Source organism: Pseudorca crassidens, chromosome 3 (assembly GCF_039906515.1).
Source record: "Pseudorca crassidens isolate mPseCra1 chromosome 3, mPseCra1.hap1, whole genome shotgun sequence".
Taxonomy (NCBI): domain Eukaryota; kingdom Metazoa; phylum Chordata; class Mammalia; order Artiodactyla; family Delphinidae; genus Pseudorca; species Pseudorca crassidens.
This window is the reverse complement of record NC_090298.1, coordinates 100,771,628-100,793,094: the sequence shown is the minus strand read 5'-3', so window position 1 is coordinate 100,793,094 and position 21,467 is coordinate 100,771,628. Positions and strand designations below refer to the sequence as shown.

Below are 21,467 nucleotides of genomic sequence, written 5' to 3'. Positions count from 1 at the left end.
TAGTTTGCATTTTTTTTAACTTTATCAAGTAGAATGTGCTTTTTGGTTTGACTTCTTACATGCAATATAATATTGATGAAATTCACCCAGGCTGTTGCATAGAGTTGTAGTTCATTCATTTCGCTGCGGAACATCATTCATTGTATAACGATACCACAATCTATCCACATTACCATTGATGAACAATTTGGGCCTATTACAAATAATACTATGAACATTTTGTCCATTGTTTTGATGCACACATATACGCATTTCTCCTGGGTATAGGAGTTAGATTCCTAGATCATTGAATAAGAATTTTTCAGGTGTAATATATATTGCAAATAAATTTTCCAAAGTGGTTGTATCAATTTACATTTGCACCACCAAAGTACAAGAGGTCAAAATCCATATCGGGGGGCTTCCCTGGTGGCGCAGTGGTTGGGGGTCCGCCTGCCGATGCGGGGGGTGCTGGTTCGTGCCCCAGTCTGGGAGGGTCCCGCGTGCCGTGGAGCGGCTGGACCCGTGGGCCGTGGCCGCTGGGCCTGCGTGTCCGGAGCCTGTGCTCCGCAACGGGAGAGGTCACAACAGTGAGAGGCCCACATACCGCAAAAAAAAAAAAAAAAAAAAAAATCCATATCAACACTTGGTATTGTGATCATTTACAAAAGTTTTGCCACTTTGGTGAATGTGTTGTTATATCTCATTAAGGTTTTGACTTGCATTTCCCTCATGACTAATAAGGTTTAGCACATGTTCATGTCTGCTGGCCATTTGGATAATCTCTCTTCTGAAATGTCTGCTCAAATTTCTTGCCCATTTTTCTATTGTGTCATCTGTTGTTTTCTTACTGATTTGTAAGAGTTCTTTATATATTCTGGATATGCAACCTTGCAAGATATATTTATTGAAAATGTCTTCTGCCACATTCTGGCTTAACTTTTCTCTCTGTTAATGATGTCTTTTGATAAACAGAACTTAATTTTGACGTAGTCTAATTTGTAAGTCTTTTTCTCTATGATTAGTGCTTTGATGTTCTGTTTTAAAAATATCTTTTCATCCCTCGAGGTCAGAAAGATATGTTCCCATGCTATCTTCTAGAAGCACTTTCACATTTAGAACTACAGTCCACCTGGAATTGATGTTTGGATATGATATGAGATGAGAATCAAATTTCATTTATTTTCATATACAGATATCCAATGACCCATCATCATTATTGAAATGGCTGCCCTTCCTCTACCCTAAGCAGGTTCATTTTTATCATAAATCAAAATTCCTTTTGGGTATAGGCCTGTTTCTGAATTCTCTGCAACATTCCCTTGATTTGTTTCTCCTTTTCTGAATACCATATTGTTTTAATAACTGTTGATTTATGATACATCTTGATATCCAATAGTGTAAATCTTCCAACTTTGCTCTTCTATAAGATTTTCATGACTATTTTTGGCCTTTGCCATTTCCATATACGTTTTAGACTTAGCTGATAAAAACCAAAGACCCTATTTCTAGGAAAACACACACAAGTACACACGCACACGCAGAGCTGAATTTTTTCCTTGAAAATGCAAAACCTGACAAGAGCACAATGATAAAGAAAAAATATGTCTTTCAGTTAACATCTATTTAAAAGTTTAAAATAAAATTTGGCAAACTACTATATCCAGCAAATGTCTACTTAAAAACATGACCTCTGACTGGCATTCACATAAGAGGGCAAGCTACCTAATGTTTCTGTGCCTCAATTCTGTATTTTGCAATCTTCACTTATTATTCTGTGAGGTTCAAATGAAATAACATACATAAAGCACTTGTAAGAGTGGGACATAGGGAGCCAATAAAATTTAAGTATTGTTATTCTTCTACCACAGCACTCCTTCATTTAGTCTCTGCTATAATTCACAATTTATATGTCTCTTTCTCTTGTTAAATTATAGTCTCTATGGTGGAACCATCCTTGGCCCAGGCAAGAGCCTGTGACCCAGCAGCTATGCTTTAGTAAGCTCTGTATATCACAAACACCACAATGCTAAATTTATTAAAGGACACATGGGTCTTAGTCACTTGAGATTCAACCTTGAAGACTGGTACAATGTAGCATATGTCACTCTAAAACAACAGCTCTTCTGACTAAACTGTTCAGATCCAGGGAATATCGTTGTCCACCTTTCTTGTCCTATGTGCTCAAAACAAAGATGATTGCACTTGAATGTTGTGAAGGTTAGTTGGCTGTTCCACTGCTCATGTCAGAAGCAAGTGTTTCTCTGAAGTAAGGGGAAGATTTGATGAGCACTGGTGAGCTTAGGAAAGAGATAAGAGAAAGTTATTAACTGTCAAATTGTCCCTTTTTAGATAGTGTGAATGCAATCTACTTTTGCATAACAATCATTTCTTTGTAATGCCAAGAGTCTATTTTCTTTGTGTTCTGGTTTGTGATTCTGGAGGTATGATATTCACAAGAGTTGCCCATGGTGGCTGAAATACTTAACAATTCATACATGTAGGTCTAGACAGAACATTCATGGAGCATGTTACTAATTCTTTACCTTGGTAACAAAAGAGATACTTAATGCTAGAAATGCAAATAGTTTTATTTTTATTAAAATATATATATATATATATATTTTTGCGGTACGTGGGCTTCTCACTGTTGCGGCCTCTCCCGTTGTGGACCACAGGCTCCGGATGCGCAGGCCCAGCAGCCATGGCTCACGGGCCCAGCCGCTCTGCAGCATGTGGGATCTTCCCAGACCGGGGCACGAACTCGTGTCCCCTGCATCGGCAGGCGGACTCTCAACCACTGTGCCATCAGGGAAGCCCATATTTTTATTAAAATATTGAGTGATATTTCATTATTTTCAAAATTTAAACATTTTCAGCTTTACTTAACTAATTTTGATTTTAAAAGTTAATTTATATGAATCCCTGTTAAGCTCTTCCAAAAAAATAGAAGAGGGAACATTTCCAAACTGATTTTTTTTTTTTGATGCTGATCACCCTGATACCAGGGTCAGACAAGACACCACAAGAAAAGAAAACTACAGGTCAACATCCCTAATGAACCTAGATGTAAAAATCTTCAATAAAATACTAGCAAACTAAATTAAACAGCACATTAAAAGGACTATACACCATAACCAAGTGGGGTTTATCTCTAAGATGCAAGGACAGTTCAATGTACACAAATCAGTCAGTGTGATATACCACATTAACAGAATGAAACATAGAAACCACATGATCTTTCAATAGATACAGAAAAAAACATTTGACAAAAATTCAATGTCCATTCATGATAAAGAGTCTCAACAAAATAGGTATAGAAGAAACTTACCTCAGTAAAATAAAGACCATATAAGAAAAGCCTCCAGCTAAAATCATAATCAGTAGAGAAAAACCAAAAGCTTTTCCACTAAGATTTGGTACAGGCAAGGATGCTCTGTACCATCCTTTTTGTCACTTATATTCAACCTAGTACTGGAAATCCCAGACAGAGCAATTAAACAATAAAAAGAAATAAAGGCATACACATTGGAAAGTAAAAAGTAAAATGATCTCTGTTTGCAGATGGCTTGATCATATGTAGAAAACCATAAAGACTCAACAAAAAGACTGTCTGAACTAATAACAACATCAATGAAGTTGCAGGATACAAAATTAACATACAAAAGTTGACGGCATTTCTACACAGTAACAATGAGCTATCTAAAAAGGATATTAAGAGAACAATCCCATTTACAATAGCAACAAAAAGAATAAATAAAACACTTAGGAATAAACTTAACCAAAGAAGTAAAAAACTAGTATACTGAAAACTTAAAACACTGATGAAGAGATTAAAGAAGATGCATATAAAGGGAAAGACATCCTATGTTCATGAATTGGAAGACTTTATATTGTTAAAATGTCAAAACTACCCAAAGCGGTCAACAGATTCAGTGTGATTCCTATCATAACTCTAATGGCACTTTAATGGCATTCTTTCAGAAATAGAAAAAAAAAATCCTAAAATTCATATGGAACTACAAAAGAACTTGAATAGCCAAAGCAATTTTGTGCAAGAAGAACAAAGATGGAAGCTTCATATTCTCTAATTTCAAAATATATTCAAAGCTGCAGTATTTGAAACAGTGTGGTACTGGCATAAAAACTGTCATATAGAACAATGAAACAGAGTAGAGGGCCCAGAAATAAATCCACACATTTACAGTCAACTAACATTTGAAAGGGTGCTAAGAACACAGAATGGGGAAAGCTCTTCAACAAGTGGTTTTGGGAAAACTGCATTATCTACATGAAATTGGAACCTTATCTCACCATATGCAAAAATCAACCCAAGATAGATTAAAGACTTAAATGTGAGACCTGAAATGGTAAAACTACTGGCAGAAAACAGAGAAAAAGCTTACTGACATTGGTCAAGGGAATAACTTTTTTTGTTTTTTCATGACATCAAAAGCAAAGGCAAAGAGGACACTTCAAGATGGCGGAGAAGTAAGATGTGGAGATCACCTTCTGACCCACAAATACATCAAAAATACATCTACATGTGGAACAAATCCTACAGAACACCTACTGAATGCTGGCAGAAGACCTCACACTTCCCAAAGGCAAGAAACTCCCCATGTACCTGGGCAGGGCAAAAGAAAACAGAATAAACAGAGACAAAAGGATAGGGATGGGACCTGCACCAGTGGGAGGGAGCTGTGAAGGAGGAAAGGTTTCCACACACTAGGAAGCCCCTTCATTGGTGGAAACGGGGGGTGGGTGGGGGGAAGCTTCAGAACTACAGAGGAGAGCACAGCAACAGAGGTGCAGAGGGCAAAGCAGAGAGATTCTTGCACAGAGGGTCAGTGCCGACCAGCACTCACCAGCCTGAGAGGCTTGTCTGCTCACCTGCCAGAGCGGGTGGGAGCAGGGAGCTAAGGCTCAGGCTTCAGAGGTCAGATCCCAGGTAGAGGACTGGAGTTGGCTGCATGAACACAGCCTGAAGGGGGCAAGTGCGCCACAGCTAGCAGGGAGGGAGTCCAGGGAAAACTCTGGACCCGCCTAAGAGGCAAGAGACCATTGTTTCAGGATGCACGAGGACAGGAGATTCAGAACACTGCCTAAACGAGATTCAGAGACAGGCACGAGCCGCGGCTATCAGCGCGGACCCCAGGGACAGGCATGAAACGCTAAGGCTGCTGCTGCAGCCAACAAGAATCCTGTGTGCAAGCACAGGTCACTATCCACACGTCCCCTCCTGGGAGGCTGTGCAGCCCGCCACTGCCAGGGAGCCGTAACCCAGGGACAACTTCCCCAGGAGAACACACGGAACGCCTCAGGCTGTTGCAATGTCACGCTGGCCTTTACTGCCGCAGGCTTGTTTCACATTCTGCCCCTCCCTCCCCCCAGCCTGAGTGAGCCAGAGCCCCCTAACCAGCCACTCCTTTAACCCTCTCCAGTCTGGGCGAAGAACAGATGCCAGAGGGAGACCTACATGCAGAGGTGGGGCCAAATCCAAAGCTGAACCCCAAGAGCTGTGCAAACAAAGAAGAGAAAGGAAAATCTCTCCCAGCAGCCTCAGGAGCAGCAGATTAAATCTCCACAATCAACTTGTTATACCCTGCATCTGTGGAATACCTGAATAGATGACGAATCATCCCAAAATTGATGCAGTGGACTTTGGGAGCAACTGTAGACTTGGGGTTTCCTGTATGTGACTGACTAGTTTCTTATTTTTATGTTTATCTTTGTATAGTTTGTAGGGCTTGTTATCATTGGTGGAGTTCTCTATTGGTTTTGTGGTTCTCATCTTATTTTTTTAAACTACTTTAAAATCTTTTATTTTAATAACTTTTTTTATTTTAATAACTTTATTCTATAATATATATTTTTTCTTTGTTTCTTTTTTCCTCCATTTTCTATTCAGATGTGCAGCTGACAGGGTCTTGGTGCTCTGGTCGGGTATCAGGCCTGCGCCTCTGAGGTGGGAGAGCCAGCTTCAGGACACTGGACCACCAGAGACCTCCCAGCCCCATGTAATATCAATTGGTAACAGCTCTCCCAGAGATCTCCATCTCAACTCTAAGACCCAGCTCCATGCAATAACCAGCAAGCTCCAGTGCTGGACACCCCATGCTAAACAACTAGGAAGACAGGAACACAGCCACACCATTAGCAGAGAGGCTGCCTAAAATCATAATAAGTTCACAGACAGCCCAAAACACACCACTGGATGTGGTCCTGCCCACCAGAAAGACAAGTTCCATCCTCATCAACCAGAACACAGGCACCAGTTCCTTCCACCAGGAAGTCTACACAACCCACTGAACAAACATTATCCACTGGGAGCAGACACCAGAAACAACGGGAACTATGAACCTTCAAACTGCGAAAAGGAGACCCAAACACAGTAAGTTAAGCAAACTGAGAAGACAGAGAAATACTCAGCAGATGAAGGAGCAAAGTAAAAACCCACCAGACCAAAAAATTAAGAAGAAATAGGCAGTCTAACTGAAAAAGAATTCAAAGTAATGATAGTAAAGATGATCCAAGATCTTGGAAATAGAATGGAGAAAATACAAGAAACATTTAGCAAGGAACTAGAAGAACTAAAGAGCAAACAAACAATGATGAACAACACAATAAATGAAATTAAAAATTCTATAGAAGGAATCAATAGCAGAATAAATGAGGTAGAACAATGAATAAGTGACCTGGAAGATAAAATAGTGGAAATAACTACCACAGAGCAGAAGAAAGAGAAAAGAATGAAAAGAATTGAGGACAGTCTCAGAGACCTCTGGGACAACATTAAACACACCAACATTCGAATTATAGGGGTCCCAGAAGAAGAAGACAAAAAGAAAAGGACTGAGAAAATAATTAAAGAGACTACAGTTGAAAACTTCCCTAATATGGGAAGGGAAAGTCCAGGAAGCAGAGTACCATACAGCATAAATCCAAAGAGAAACACTCCAAGACACATATTAATCAAACTATTAAAAATTAAACACAAAGAAAAAAAATTAAAAGCAGCAAGGGAAAGGCAACAAATAACATAAAACAGAATCCCCATAAGGTTAACAGCTGATCTTTCAACAGAAACTCTGCAAGCCAGAAGGGAGTGGCCAGACATATTTAAAGTGATGAAAGGGAAAAACCTACAACCAAGATTACTCTACCCAACAAGGATCTCATTCAGATTCGACACAGAAATGAAAGCCTTTACAGACAAGCAAAAGCTAAGAGACTTCAGCACCACCAAACCAGCTTTACAACAAATGCTAAAGGAATTTCTATAGGCAGGAAACACAAGAGGAAGAAAAGATCTACAAAAACACACCCAAAGCAATTAAGAAAATGGTAATAGGAACATACATATCAAAAATTACCTTAAATGTAAATGGATTAAATGCTCCGACCAAAAGACATAGACTGGCTGAATGGATACAGAAACAAGACCGTATAGATGCTGTCTAAAGAGACCCACTTCAGACCTAGGGACAGATACAGACTGAAAGTGAGGGGATGGAAAGAGATATTCCATGCAAATGGAAATCAAAAGAGAGCTGGAGTAGCAATTCTCATATCAGACAAAATAGACTTTAAAATAATGACTATTATAAGAGACAAAGAAGGATACTACATAATCATCAAGGGATAAATCCAAAAAGAAGATATAACAATTGTAAATATTTATGCACCCAATATAGCAGCACTTCAATACATAAGGCAAATGCTAACAGCCATAAAAGGAGAAATCGACAGTAACACAATCATAGCAGGGGACTTTAACACCCCACTTTCACCAATGGACAGATCATCCAAAATGAAAATAAATAAGGAAACACAATCTTTAAATGACACATTAAACAAGATGGACTTAATTGATATTTATAGGACATTCTATCCAAAAACAACAGAATACACTTTCTTCTAAAGTGCTCATGAAATATTCTCCAGGATAGATCATATCTTGGGTCACAACACAAGCCTTGGTAAATTTAAGAAAACTGAAGTAGTATCAAGTATCTTTTCCGACCACAACATTATGAGACTAGATACCAATTACAGGAAAAAAGCTGTAAAATTTACAAACACATGGAGGCTAACCAATACACTACTAAATAACCAATAGATCACTGAAGAAATCAAAGAGGAAATTTAAAAATACCTAGAAACAAATGACCATAAAAACACAATGACCTAAAACCTATGGGATGCAGGAAAAGCAGTTCTAAGAGGGAAATTTATGGCAACACAATCCTACCTCAAGAAACAAGAACAATCTCAAATAAACAACCTAACCTTACACCTAAAGCAACTAGAGAAAGAAAAGCAAAAAACCCAGAGTCAGCATGAGGAAAGAAATCATAAAGATCAGATCAGGTAGATGGACCTAGAGTCTGTCACACAGAGTGAAGTAAGTCAGAAAGAGAAAAACAAATACTGTATTGTATGCTAACACATATATTTGGAATCTAAAAAAAAAAAAAAAAAAAGGTTCTGAAGAACCTAGGGGCAGGACAGGAATAAAGATGCAGACATACAGAATGGACTGGAGGACATGGGGAGGTGGAAGTGTAAGCTGGGACGAAGTGACAGAGTCCATGGACATATGTACCCTACCAAATGTAAAATAGATAGCTAGTGGGAAGCAGCTGCATCGCACAGGGAGATCAGCTCAGTGCTTTGTGACCACCTAGAGGGCTGGGATAGGGAGGATGGGAGGGAGATGCAAGGGGGAGGAGATATGGGAATATATGAATATGTATAGCTGATTCACTTTGTTATAAAGCAGAAATTAACACACCATTGTAAAGCAATTATACTCCAATAAAGATATTTTTTAAAAAAGGAAAAAAATGAAAAAGAAATGAAGGAAAGGATAGCAAAGATGAATAAAACTAAAACCTGGTTCTTTGAGAAGATAAAAAAAAAATTGATAAACCATTAGCCAGACTCATCAGGAAAAAAAGGGAGAAGAATCAAATCAATAGATTTAGAAATGAAAACAGAGAAGTAACAACTGACACTGTAGAAATACAAAGGATCAAGAGAGATTACTACAAGTAACTGTATGACAATAAAATGGACAACCTGGAATAAATGGACAAATTCTTAATACAGCAAAACCTTCTGAGACTGAACCAGGAAGAAAGAGAAAATATAAACAGACCAATCACAAGCACAGAAATTGAAACTGTGATTAAAAATCTTCCAACAAACAAAAGGCCAGGACCAGATAGCTTCACAGGCAACTTCTATCAAACATTTAAAGAGCTAACACCTATCCTTCTCAAACTCTTCCAAAATATAGCAGAGTGTGGAACACTCCCAAACTCATTCTACAAGGCCACCTTCACCCTGATACCAAAACCACACAAAGATGTCACAAGGAAAGAAAACTACAGGCCAATATCACTGATGAACATAGATGCAAAAATCCTTAACAAAATACTAGCAAACAGAATCCAACCACACATTAAAAGGATCATACACCATGATCAAATGGGGTTTATCCCAGGAGTGCAAGGATTCTTCAATATATGCAAATCAATCAATGTGATACACCATATTAACAAATTGAAGGATAAAAACCACATGATCATCTCAATAGATGCAGAAAAAGCTTTTGACAAAATTCAACACCCATTTATGATAAAAATCCTCCAGAAAGTAGGCATAGAGGGAACTTACCTCAACATAATAAAGGCCATAGATGACAAACCCACAGTCAACATGGTTCTCAATGGTGAAGAACTGAAACCATTTCCTCTAAGATCAGGAACAAGACAAGGATGTCCACTCTCACCACTATTATTCAACATAGTTTTAGAAGTTTTAGCCACAGCAATCAGAGAAGAAAAAGAAATGAAAGGAATTCAAATCAGAAAAGAAGAAATAAAACTGTCACTGTTTGCAGATGACATGATATTATACATAAAGAATCCTACAGATGCTACCAGAAAACTGCTAGAGCTCAATGAATTTGGTAAAGTAGCAGGATACAAAATTAGTTCACAGAAATCTCTTGCATTCCTAAACAGTAATGATGAAAAATCTGAAAGAGAAATTAAGGAAACACTCCTATTTACCACTGCAAAAAAAGAATAAAATACCTATGAATAAGCCTACCTAAGCAGACAAAAGACCTGTATGCAGAAAACTATAAGACACTGATCAAAGGAATTAAAGATGATACAAACAGATGGAGAGATTATACCACGTTCTTGAATTAGAAGATTCAACATTGTAAAAATGATTATACTACCCAAAGCAATCTGCAGATTCAGTGCAATCCCTATCAAACAACCAATGGCATTTTTCACAGAAGGAGAACAAGATATTTCACAATTTGCATGGAAACATAAAAGACCCTGATTAGCCAAAGCGATCTTGAGAAAGAAAAATGGAGCTGGAGTAATCAGGCTCCCAGACTTCAGACAATATTACAAAGCTACAGTAATCAAGACAGTCTGATACTGGCGCAAAAACAAAAACGGGAACAGGATAGAAAGCCCAGAGATAAACCCATGCACATATGGTCACCTTATCTTTGATAAAGGAGGCAAGAATATACAGTAGAGGAAAGACAGCCTCTTTTTAAGTGGTGCTGGGAAAACTGGACAGCTATATCTAAAAGAGTGAAATTAGAACACTCCCTAACACCATACACAGAAAAACTCAAAATGGATTAAAGACCTAAATGTAAGGCCAGACAGTATAAAACTCTTAGAGGTAAACATAGGCAGAACACTCTATTACATAAATCACAGCAAGATCCTTTTTGACCCACCTTCTAGAGAAATGGAAATAAAACCAAAAATAACCAAATGGGACCTAATGAAACTTAAAAGCTTTTGCACAGCAAGGGAAACCATAAACAAGACCAAAAGACAGCCCTCAGAATGGGAGAAAATATTTGCAAATGAAGCAACTGACAAAGGATTAATCTCCATAATTTACAAGCAGCTCATGCAGCTTAATATCAAAAAAACAAACAACGTAATCCAGAAATGGGCAGAAGACCTAAATAGACATTTCTCCAAAGAAGATATACAGATTGCCTAATTGCCAAAAAACACATGACAGGATGCTCAACATTACTAATCGTTAGAGAAATGCAAATCAAAACTACAATGAGGTATCACCTCACACCAGTCAAAATGGCCATCATCAAAAAATCTAGAAACAATAAATGCTGGAGAGGGTGTGGAGAAAAGGGAGCCATCTTGCACTGTTGGTGGGAATGTAAATTGATACAGCCACTGTGGAGAACAGTATGGAGGTTCCTTAAAAAACTACAAATAGAACTACCATATGACCCAGCAATCCCACTACTGGGCATATACACTGAGAAAACCATAATTCAAAAAGAGTCATGTACCACAATGTTCATTGCAGCTCTATTTCCAATAGCCAGGATATGGAAGCAACCTAAGTGTCCATTGACAGTTGAATGGATAAAGAAGATGTGGCACATATATACAATGGAATATTACTCGGCCATAAAAATAAACAAAATTGAGTTATTTGTAGTGAGGTGGATGGACCTAGAATCTGTCATACAGAGTGAAGTAAGTCAGAAAGAGGAAATGAAATACTGTATGCTAACACATATATATGGAATCTAAAAACAATTGTTCTGAAGAACCTAGGTGCAGGACAGGAATAAAGACACAGACATAGAGAATGGACTTGAGGACACAGGGAGGGGTAAGGGTAAGCTGGGACAAAATGAGAGAGTGGCATTGACATATATACACTACCAAATGTAAAATAGAGAGCTAGTGGGAATCAGCCACATAGCACAGGGAGATCAAAGCGGTACTTTGTGACCACCTAGATGGGTGGGATAGGGAGGGTGGGAGGGAGACGCAAGAGGGAGGAGATATGGAGATATATGTATAGCTGATTCACTTTGTTATAAAGCGGAAACTAACACACCATTGTAAAGCAATTACATTCCAATAAAGATGTTAATAAATAAATAAATAAAATTAAAAATGGTCAAAGGACCTGAACAGACATTTCTCAAAAGAAGACATACAAATGGTCAATACGTATTTTAAAAAGTTCTCAACATCACTAATCTCATGGAAATTCAAATCAAAACCTCAATGAGATATCACCTCACACCTGTTAGAATGGCTGTCATCAAGAAGACAAAAGATAAGTGTTGTCAGGGATATGGAGAAAAGGAATCCTTGTACAGTAAGTGGGAATGTAAACTGGTGCAGACATCATGGAAAACAGTATGGAAGTTCCTAAATAAATTAAAAATAGAACTAACGTATGATCCAGGAAGCTTATTTCTGGGTATCTATCCAAAGGAATTGAAATCTGGATCTTAAAGAAATATCTCCACTCCCATATTTATTGTAGCATTATTCACAGTAGCCAAGATATAGAAACAAACTAAATGTCTTTCAACGAATGAATGGATAAAGAAAATGTGGTCTCTCTCTCTCTCTCTCTCTCTCTCTCTCTCCCTCCCTCCCATGAAATATTATCCAATATTAAAAAAGAAGACACCTGGAGAACATTATGCTAAGTGAAATAAACCACACACTGAAAGACAAGTCCTATATATCTCCCTCATACTTGGAATCTAAACTAGTCAAACTCATAGAAGCAGAGAGTAGAATGGTGGTTGCCAAAGGTTAGGATAGAGAGCGGAAAATGAGGAGATGTTGGGCAAGGGTACAAAGTTTCAGTTTTGCAAGATGAATGGGTGCTGGAGCTATAATATAGAGTATGGTAACAAGAATTAACAGTACTGTATTGTATTACTGAAATTTGCTAAGAGGATGGATCTTAAAACTTCTCAACACAGGAACACACACACAAACCCACACAGGTAATTATGTAAAAGTGAAGGATATGTTATTTAGCTTGATTATCCTGATCTTTTTACAATGTATACATATATCAAAACATCACATTGTAGCCTTAAACATACATGATTTTTATATGTATCTCAATAAACTTGTTTAACATTTTAATTTATGGCTTTAAAATATTTAGACATATGGTATGTGGGCTTTCATTTGCACTCTTGACAGGGCCTGGGTAATATGAAGTGCGTCTCTTCTTGAAATCAAAGACATGTCTTATTCCTCCCTTGAATCATACATAAATGCCAAACACAAGACTCTGCCCAGGATAGGTGCCCTGTCTCCCCAAAATGTTTAATTAACAAATGTATCCTTGTTGAGTGAATTTATGGTGGGACCATCAGGAGCTGGTAAGCCTTTTGACACCTCTAAATGACACTTGATATTTAGCCACCATCTAGTCCAGCCCTGAGAAATGTCACTGCATGCTCAGACACCCTGACCAGAAATGTACTTCTTTCTTCTTAACCACTTCCTTCCCCAATAGCTCAGGCACTCCTTCAGAACCCATCTCTTGGGGCTATCAGATTAAACTGAACAGGAAAACTGGTAGAAAGGTTAACGTGATTCATTCCACAACTTGGAATGGTTTAAATTCAAGGTCTAGTTGCTAATTTTAGTCCCAGGGTAGGATATTCAAAAAGTAGACTGTGTCTCTGTTTAAATAATCTTCCTTAATAATGATGTAAAGTCAAATAAATTAGTTTTAAAACGTCCTGGAGACAGGCAACATTTTTTTAAACTTTTTGGCTTGTGTGTATGCCCACTCAGACTGGGTATAGACGAACATAGCCACATAAAGTTGCCAGTTTAGGAAAAAAGACCCATACAATTTGGGGTTTATTACAAAATATAAAAAATATGATATAGACCTCCCACTGAGTAGCTCTGAATTAACTAATTTTTACTTAGCCATTGTGGCACCTCTCTTTCTGGAACTCTTTTCGTGCATCTCCTCACCACCTCACTCCCACCATCCCTCATTCAGAAAAAAAGTTTTAAAATAAAATAATAATAACAATAAATTTGATTTAAAATATCTTAATCTGTTCTAATGCTTTAGCCCACATTCTTTATTTAGGTTCAACATACTATTGCCATCCTGGCACATGGTACAGCATTCATTTTGCAATTATAATCCTTATTCAGTGAAACTCCTTCATACACATAGTTCCACATAGGACATCTTACCTTCTGAAGTAAATAAAAATATTCTCTGCAGGACTTCAACTCTCAGAATGGCTCTACTTTGGGGTTTCAACGGCCTTTCTGATTTCCAGCCCAGCACCTTGTACTAAGCAAGATGTACTTTATAAGCCAATAAATAAGAATAATAATTGTCTCCATGTTTATCAACTCAGACTCTTTCGGTCTTGTCTTCATCATGCATTTTGCCACTTAAGGCAAAGGCAAGGACTTTCAGTTTGCTTGTATTTATCTGTTGCCTGCCAAGTGATCCTCTGCTCTCAAACTCCCCAATCCCCACAAAAGTAGTTTAAGTTATTCTTATTTGAGGCCTTTATTTGGTTCTTTCATATTTCTGAGGCTTACTTTTCATCCATAAAATTAAAAATAGAAGTGAAAGTCATCTTTGCTTTTATGATTAAACCCTCATTTCATTAAATTGGATTTCACTAGCAGGACTTAAAGGCATAACCTTCTGCTTAGTATCACCGTCCTTTACCATTCCTGCAATCATTACTTCTGTGGCAGATGACTGTGGTTGGGCTTTTTTGTTGTTGTTGTTTTTAGTATATGTCCCTTATTGTTCTTTGGAAAGTGGCCATTATTAACATGGAGGTTCTTCCATATTTCCAAGTTTATGTTTGCCAGATGCTCTAGAATAAATGATTATTCAAAACATATTTGAATCCTTTTTGTTTTCTTTCATAGCTTAAGTTTTGTACCCAAAGACTAATAAACTGAAAACATCATTTTCTTCTTATACATTTAAAAACTAGTCACATGCATATGTAAGACTTTTTTCTGTCTATATACAGTGCTAGAGGCATTAACTCCACATCTCTTGTAAAGTCCCCTGAGACTCAGAGAAGCAACTGTGAGGGGAATGGCCAAGCCACAGGAGTGCACCATGGGGTCCCTGTTCCTACCACCAGACTGGCAAGGCTAAAGGGCAAACTTGCACCAATGGTCAACCCAACATCCATTATCCAACAAGTGTCATGATTTTACAGTAAAAAGAAGTTGTTTACTATGTAGATGCCTTGAAAAAGGAGACATCTTTGGTTACTAAAGGTCTCTGTCTCTGGAAGAAAGTAAATGTAGGTTGTGGTGATATTTTTATTCATCAACAAGCTTTATTGTTATTATAAATGCCGTTACTATTACCACTCTACTTAACAAGTGCCGGTAACTTTCACAAAATCATAGCCAGAGAAGTACGAATGAGAAAAACTCCTAGCCAGTGGGCCTCAGTAGGAGTCAGAGAAGATCATAGGTAGTTGTAGGCCCTGAGTACAGTCTGAAAGTCCAAATAAACTCCCAAAAGGTAAGGTAACCTGTGTTTGCAGTCAGGATAGCAACAAGGGGCTAAGGGAGATAGAATCATAGCTCACCCATCATGGAGGCCATATTCAGAAACAGGGCCAGGAACTCAAAGACAAGTGAGATGCTTACACAGAAGTGAAAATTACATCAGAGTTACCATTTGGAATTGCTTATTAGAGTCCCCAAAGCAAGTATGGCTCCTGGGGCAAGCTAAAGAAAGGCACACAAACCAATGGAGACATGGAGAGGGGTGTTTCTGTTTTACACGCACACACATCCCTCTTGAGTAAAGCAGACTCCCTCCCTTGATCTTGATTCCCAGATTCCATGCATCTTAGCAGAGCCAAGAGGAACTGGCAAAGGGCCTGGAGTTGGAGAGGGTATGTGAAGTTTAAAAACATATACATCGTTAAAAATCATTAAACATGTTGGTAACCCAAAGTGAACTCATACACACCCACAAAATTTGGCCTCTGACAGGTTAAACCGCTTGGGCCTTCAGTCCTTATTGGTGTTGAAACTAGGGCTGGGCTCTGTCTGCTGCCCAAGTTCACAGGGACCCCGCAGTGAAGAGCAGTAACCAGCATTCTGCACAAGCGGGAATCTAACTTTAAGACAATTTTTCTCCAGGAGAAGTTCTTTGCACCTTGCTCCTTCTGCCTTACAAATCATGCTAGTTGGCAGCAGTGAAGTAGAAACCCACAGCTCTTGAGTTTGCCCTTGACAGAGCACATTGTAGAATGCTCAAACAGTAAAGGATTTTCCATAATCACAATGTAATTCAAAGTTGAATTGAGTTACCTTTGGTTTCAGAACAAGAAAAATAGCATTTAAGATGGCAAGAAAACATTTTTTTCTTAGGGAGTTAATGTAAAAACAGATATGGGATTTTATACTAGAAAGTGGGAGCAAGAATGAAAGTATTTACCTTCTTTTAACATGAGGTAACGTATTGGGTTGTCCAACAATTCGTGTGGGTTTTTCTGTAAAATCCTTTGGGAAAACCCAAACGAACTTTTTGGCCAAAACAGTAAAATCAAATTCTGTTGATTTTTTAAAATGTAGCCTTAAATAGAAATATGTAGCATGTACAAATAAACCCGGAATAGATAAAAGTATATTTTAACATATTTCTAATCTTAAGGAAAAGCATGCAGAATATGGCTGGCTTAAGTTTTTACTTAATAGGTAGAAAATATTATCCAAATCTTTCCTTTTCAAAGAATGGCGCATAGACTTGTAGCATTAACATCACCTGGGAGCTTGTGAGAAATGAAGAACTGTGGGCCCCAGCATGGTCATACTGGATTGGAATCTCCATTTTAATGGATCCCTAGGTGACTCACATGTACACAAAGGTTTTGAAGCCCTGATCTGAATTAACCATTCACCAAAGGCTTATCAAGTAGGCTTATAGAAAGCCTTCCTGTCCTCCAGCACCACATATAAACTTGCAAGCAAAGTAAAAATCATGTTTGCTCTGCAAATACAACTTCAAAATGAGGTCCCTAATACCCTCTTCAAACATTCGGGAGCCACCACCTATTTCTTTACTTTTCCACTTTTTTCTCTGAGATACTTCCTAGGATAAATACCTTCCCTTTTTGCATGGATTGTTTTGCCTGTGACTTTGGAAGACTGAATAACAGCTATGAAAGATAATAGAAAGGAGTAATACTGATAGATTTATTGGAAAGAAAAATAAGTGAAAGACAAGTCAGAAATACAAAAAAGCAAAAATAGCATGAACAAGAAAAACAAATATCTGTGTATTTTATTTATATTGAAAATAGATTTATTGTTTATCTAAATATAAAAAGAATGCATGCTAATAGTCTCTCATAGTTTTGCTAACTAAAAATTGTAAATTCTCAAATAATACAAAAAAGTAGTAGTGTTCAGAAACATCATCATGAAGGGAGAAACTTCTTTTGTTCTTTCAGTGGCCCAGCATCCACTTACCCATCTCCAGATAATTATCCCACCAGTTTTCTTTAACTGAGATTCCTCCTCTCTCCTCCTGACCCATCTGACTCTTAGGCCCCATGCTATAGGTATTATCCTATATCACCTATGGATATGGTGGAGATATGATGGAACGTGTGACAGAGCACACAGGCCTAAGCCAATTAGAACCTCACGTTCTCTAGATCACAGTGTTGGTTTGGGTATAAGCATGCATCCTAAGTTAACCAGCCAGGCCCAATGAACCTAGAGCTTTCAACTGAGTAATTAGAAGACTTTCTTTCATGCCAGTGCTGATATGGAGAGGAGGAGAGGCAAAAACTGTGGCAGCCTCCTTGTCACCATGAGGGGAGATATTGTTCTGAAGATAAAACCACCACAGAGGAGGAAGGGCAGAAACGTGGAAACAGAGGGAAAAACTGGCTCTTCCTGAAGACCCTGTCTGAAGCCCTGAAAAAGATGTGCCTAGAAGCAAACCAGGACTCTATACTTTTCAGCTATCTGAGCCAAAAATAGATTGGATTGCTTAAATTAGATTTGACTGAGATTCTGTCACTTGTATTCAAGGGAAATATAACTAATACATGTTTGTATACTTCTATGCATACATCTGCATAGATGGAACTTATTATTTATAATTTCATTTTCAGTTTATTCTTTACCTATTATTTTTAACCTGCTATTCTCAACCCAAAAAAATGTCATTAACATCTTTCTGAATAATTAAATTCAGATCTATATTGTTATTTTATTGGATATATGATGTTATATAATTTGTACTATAATTTATTGAATCAGTGTCATACTGAGAGACATTTACAGATTGTTTATACACATTAAAGAAAAACCTCATATATACTAATTTAACCTACACAATGATCTCCTTGGGATAAATTTCTAGAAGTAGAGTTGTTAGGCCAAAGGTACCTAATTCAGGATATTATACACACTCCTACACTGCTTTAGAGAAATCTGTAGAATTACATTTATACCAATAAGACCTGGACAATTCAGTGTTCCCTACAGTCACATAAACATCTGCTAATTTCATGAGCAAAAAATAATATATGTAATTTCTTTTCCATTTCTCTACTAGTGAGAGTGACTATTTTCCACACATTTGTCAGCCCTTGCATTTCTCCTTTTGTGAACCACCTATTACATTTTTACCCATATTTCTGTTACAGTGTTTGACTGCCTCATTGATATGCTAGAGCTCTTTATATATTAAGTGTATTAACTCTTTCTCATATATTTCCCAGGTTGTATTTTGTTTTTGATTTAACTTAAAGACTTTTCATGGTGGAGAAATTTTACATTATTATGTAACCAAATTTATCAAAATTTAATTGTGGATCTTTTATTACTTATATTGCTTAGAAAGATTGTTGCATTCTAAGACTATAAAATTACTCACCCATATTTTCTTCTAGTAGTTTCTGGTTTCTTTCCATTCTTTACCTTTTTTAATATACATTTAAATCTTTGATCCACCTAGAAGTTATTTTACCATAAGGGATTCAGCTTTCTTTTCCCCAAATGTCTAGCCAGTAATCCCAATGTTATATACCAGAAATTCTATTCATCATCTCACCAATATGAAATGCCATCTTTATCATATATTTAATTACCACATATCCTTGGGTCTATTTCTGGCTGCTTTATTATGTTTCATTTCAGACTGTTTCTGCCTCCTGTAGCAGTTTTGTGTTAGATATTGTAATTCATAAATTTTAATATCTAGTAGGATAAGTATTCTTACAATTCTTTTTTTGATCCTTCCAAATTGTCTTAGCTTTTTATTTATCTATTTTTTTAAATTAATTTTAGAATAGTTCAAAAGCTTCTGAAGAAATAGTACTTCACAACTCAGAAAGAGAAAAACCGTATGCTAACACATATATATGGAATCTAAAAAAAAAAAAAAAAAGGTTCTGAAGAACCTAGGGTCAGGACAGGAATAAAGATGCAGACATAGGGCTTCCCTGGTGGTGCAGCGGTTGAGAGTCCTCCTGCCGATACAGGGGACACGGCTTTGTGCCCCAGTCTGGGAAGATCCCACATGCCGTGGAGTGGCTAGGCTCATGAGCCATGGCCCCTGAGCCTGTGCGTCCAGAGCCTGTGCTCCGCAACGGGAGAGGCCACAGCAGTGAGAGGCCCAAGTACCCCCCCAATAAAAAAGATGCAGACATAGATAATGGACTTGAGGACACGGGGAGGGGGAAGGGTAAGCAGGGACGAAGTGAGAGAGTGGCATGGACATGTATACACTACCAAATGTAAAATAGATAGCTAGTGGGAAGCAGCCACATAGCATAGGGAGATCAGCTCGGTGCTTTGTGACTGCCTAGATGGGTGGAATAGGGAGGGTGGGAGGGAGACACAAGAGGAAGGGGATATGGGGATATATGTATACATATAGCTGATTCCCTTTGTTGTACAGCAGAAGCTAACACGATAAAGATATTAAAAAAAAAGAAAAACAGAAATAGTATTTCAATATTGAATAAAAATACATGAATATTATTATTTTGAGGAAAGTGAATAAAATAATAGTAAAATATTAAGTATTGGTAACCAAAAACATGGCACCTATTTTCATTTATTAAATTATAATTTAGTGTCCTTTAGAATATTTTATTTTTCTTTTATATACCTGCAAAATATTTCTTGACCAGTTTATTCAAATATATTTTTTATTTTATGTTTTTATTACTATTTTCAATACTCTACTTATCTTTTTTGCCAAATTTGATTATTATTATTATGTAAAGAATATCTTCTTATTTATAGTTTTTGGGAGACTTAAAACAATATTTTAAAGTCAGGAATAGGTCCTGAATTTAATCAAATATTTTTAGCATCTATTGTGATTTGACTGATTGAAAGAAATCAATGTATTTGCCAGTACTGAATTGGATACATTCTTGGAGTTAATCTCACTCAGTTATATTGTATTACTCTTTTGATGTACTGCTAAATTCTCTCTGCTAATATACCATTCACAGCTTTTGTGAGGAAAGAGAGAGGGGAAGAGACAGAGGGAAGAGAGAGAGATAGAGAAGAGAATCTGTTCAATGTTACTGTCACACATATGCTAGTGTCATAAAAGAATATGAAGAGAATTCCTTATTTTGTGTTGCTCTGGAACAAATTCAAATCACGTTGGAGTAATCTGGCTCTTGGAAGAATGAAAATAATTTCCAAAGATACCTTCTGTGTCAGAAGCATTCTGGAAAACTTTAACAACATTCACAATTTCTTGCACAATTTGTAGTCTATTTCTTCTTGAGGAAAAAACTGAAGTTTTAAAAGTTATTAGTATAAAATTGTGCAAAACATTTTCTTACGATGATTTTCTCATTATCTGTAGTCATCTGTCCTTTTCATTGCGTATTTTATGAATTCATGTTTTTTCTCTCTCTTTTGTTCTCACTCATACTTAGTATTGGTAGATTATTTATTTATTTAATTGTATTTGATCCTCCCTCCCTCCAGAACCAAGTTTTGAATTAATTTATAATTTCTATCACTTTTCTCATTATGGAATTTTGCTCCTCATTTAAAAAAATTTCTTCCTTATGTTTTTCTAAAGTTTATTTTAGATTCATTTTTCTAGCTAAACTGGCACCTTATTCACTTATTTCCATTCTTTTTCTTTTTTAGTAATATAAATGTATATGGTTTAAAATTTTTTCCCTCACTGTTATTTTTCAGATATTCTGTAACTGTGATGTTATTGTTTACTTAACCTGAGAACTATTTTACAAAAAAAATTTTTGTTTTTTTTCTGATTTTCCTATTTGTTTCTAGCACTGAATGCATTTTTTGTCACAGAATGTTGCTTATAGTATTTCTACTTTGGGGTTTATTTTTTTGTTTCAAACAGCATGATAAATATCTGTGAATATCTATGGGTCCTTGAAAAAATGATGCATTTCTTTGTTTCTAGGGTTTGATATTTGACATCTACATATCTATTAAATACTGTTACACATATTGCTATTCAAATCTTCTGTATTTAAATTTTGTCTTTTTTATCCATAAAGTATAGAAACCGATGCGTTGCCTTTCACTATTATTGTGTTTTTGTAAATATATCATTTATCTTCAGTAATTTTATATATTATT

General features: G+C 36.9%; 1 protein-coding gene across 1 annotated transcript in view; it reads right to left on the bottom strand.

The window, feature by feature from the left end:
- Positions 1–494: 494 nt before the first annotated feature.
- The window catches only part of ZNF474 (zinc finger protein 474), a 174,191-nt gene continuing 153,218 nt past the window's right edge, over positions 495–21,467 (bottom strand). Inside the window, exon 11 of the mRNA XM_067731555.1 lies at positions 495–2,279. Within this exon, the coding sequence (XP_067587656.1) occupies positions 2,226–2,279 (54 nt within the window). The 3' untranslated portion in view covers positions 495–2,225. The remainder of the gene's footprint in view (positions 2,280–21,467) is intronic.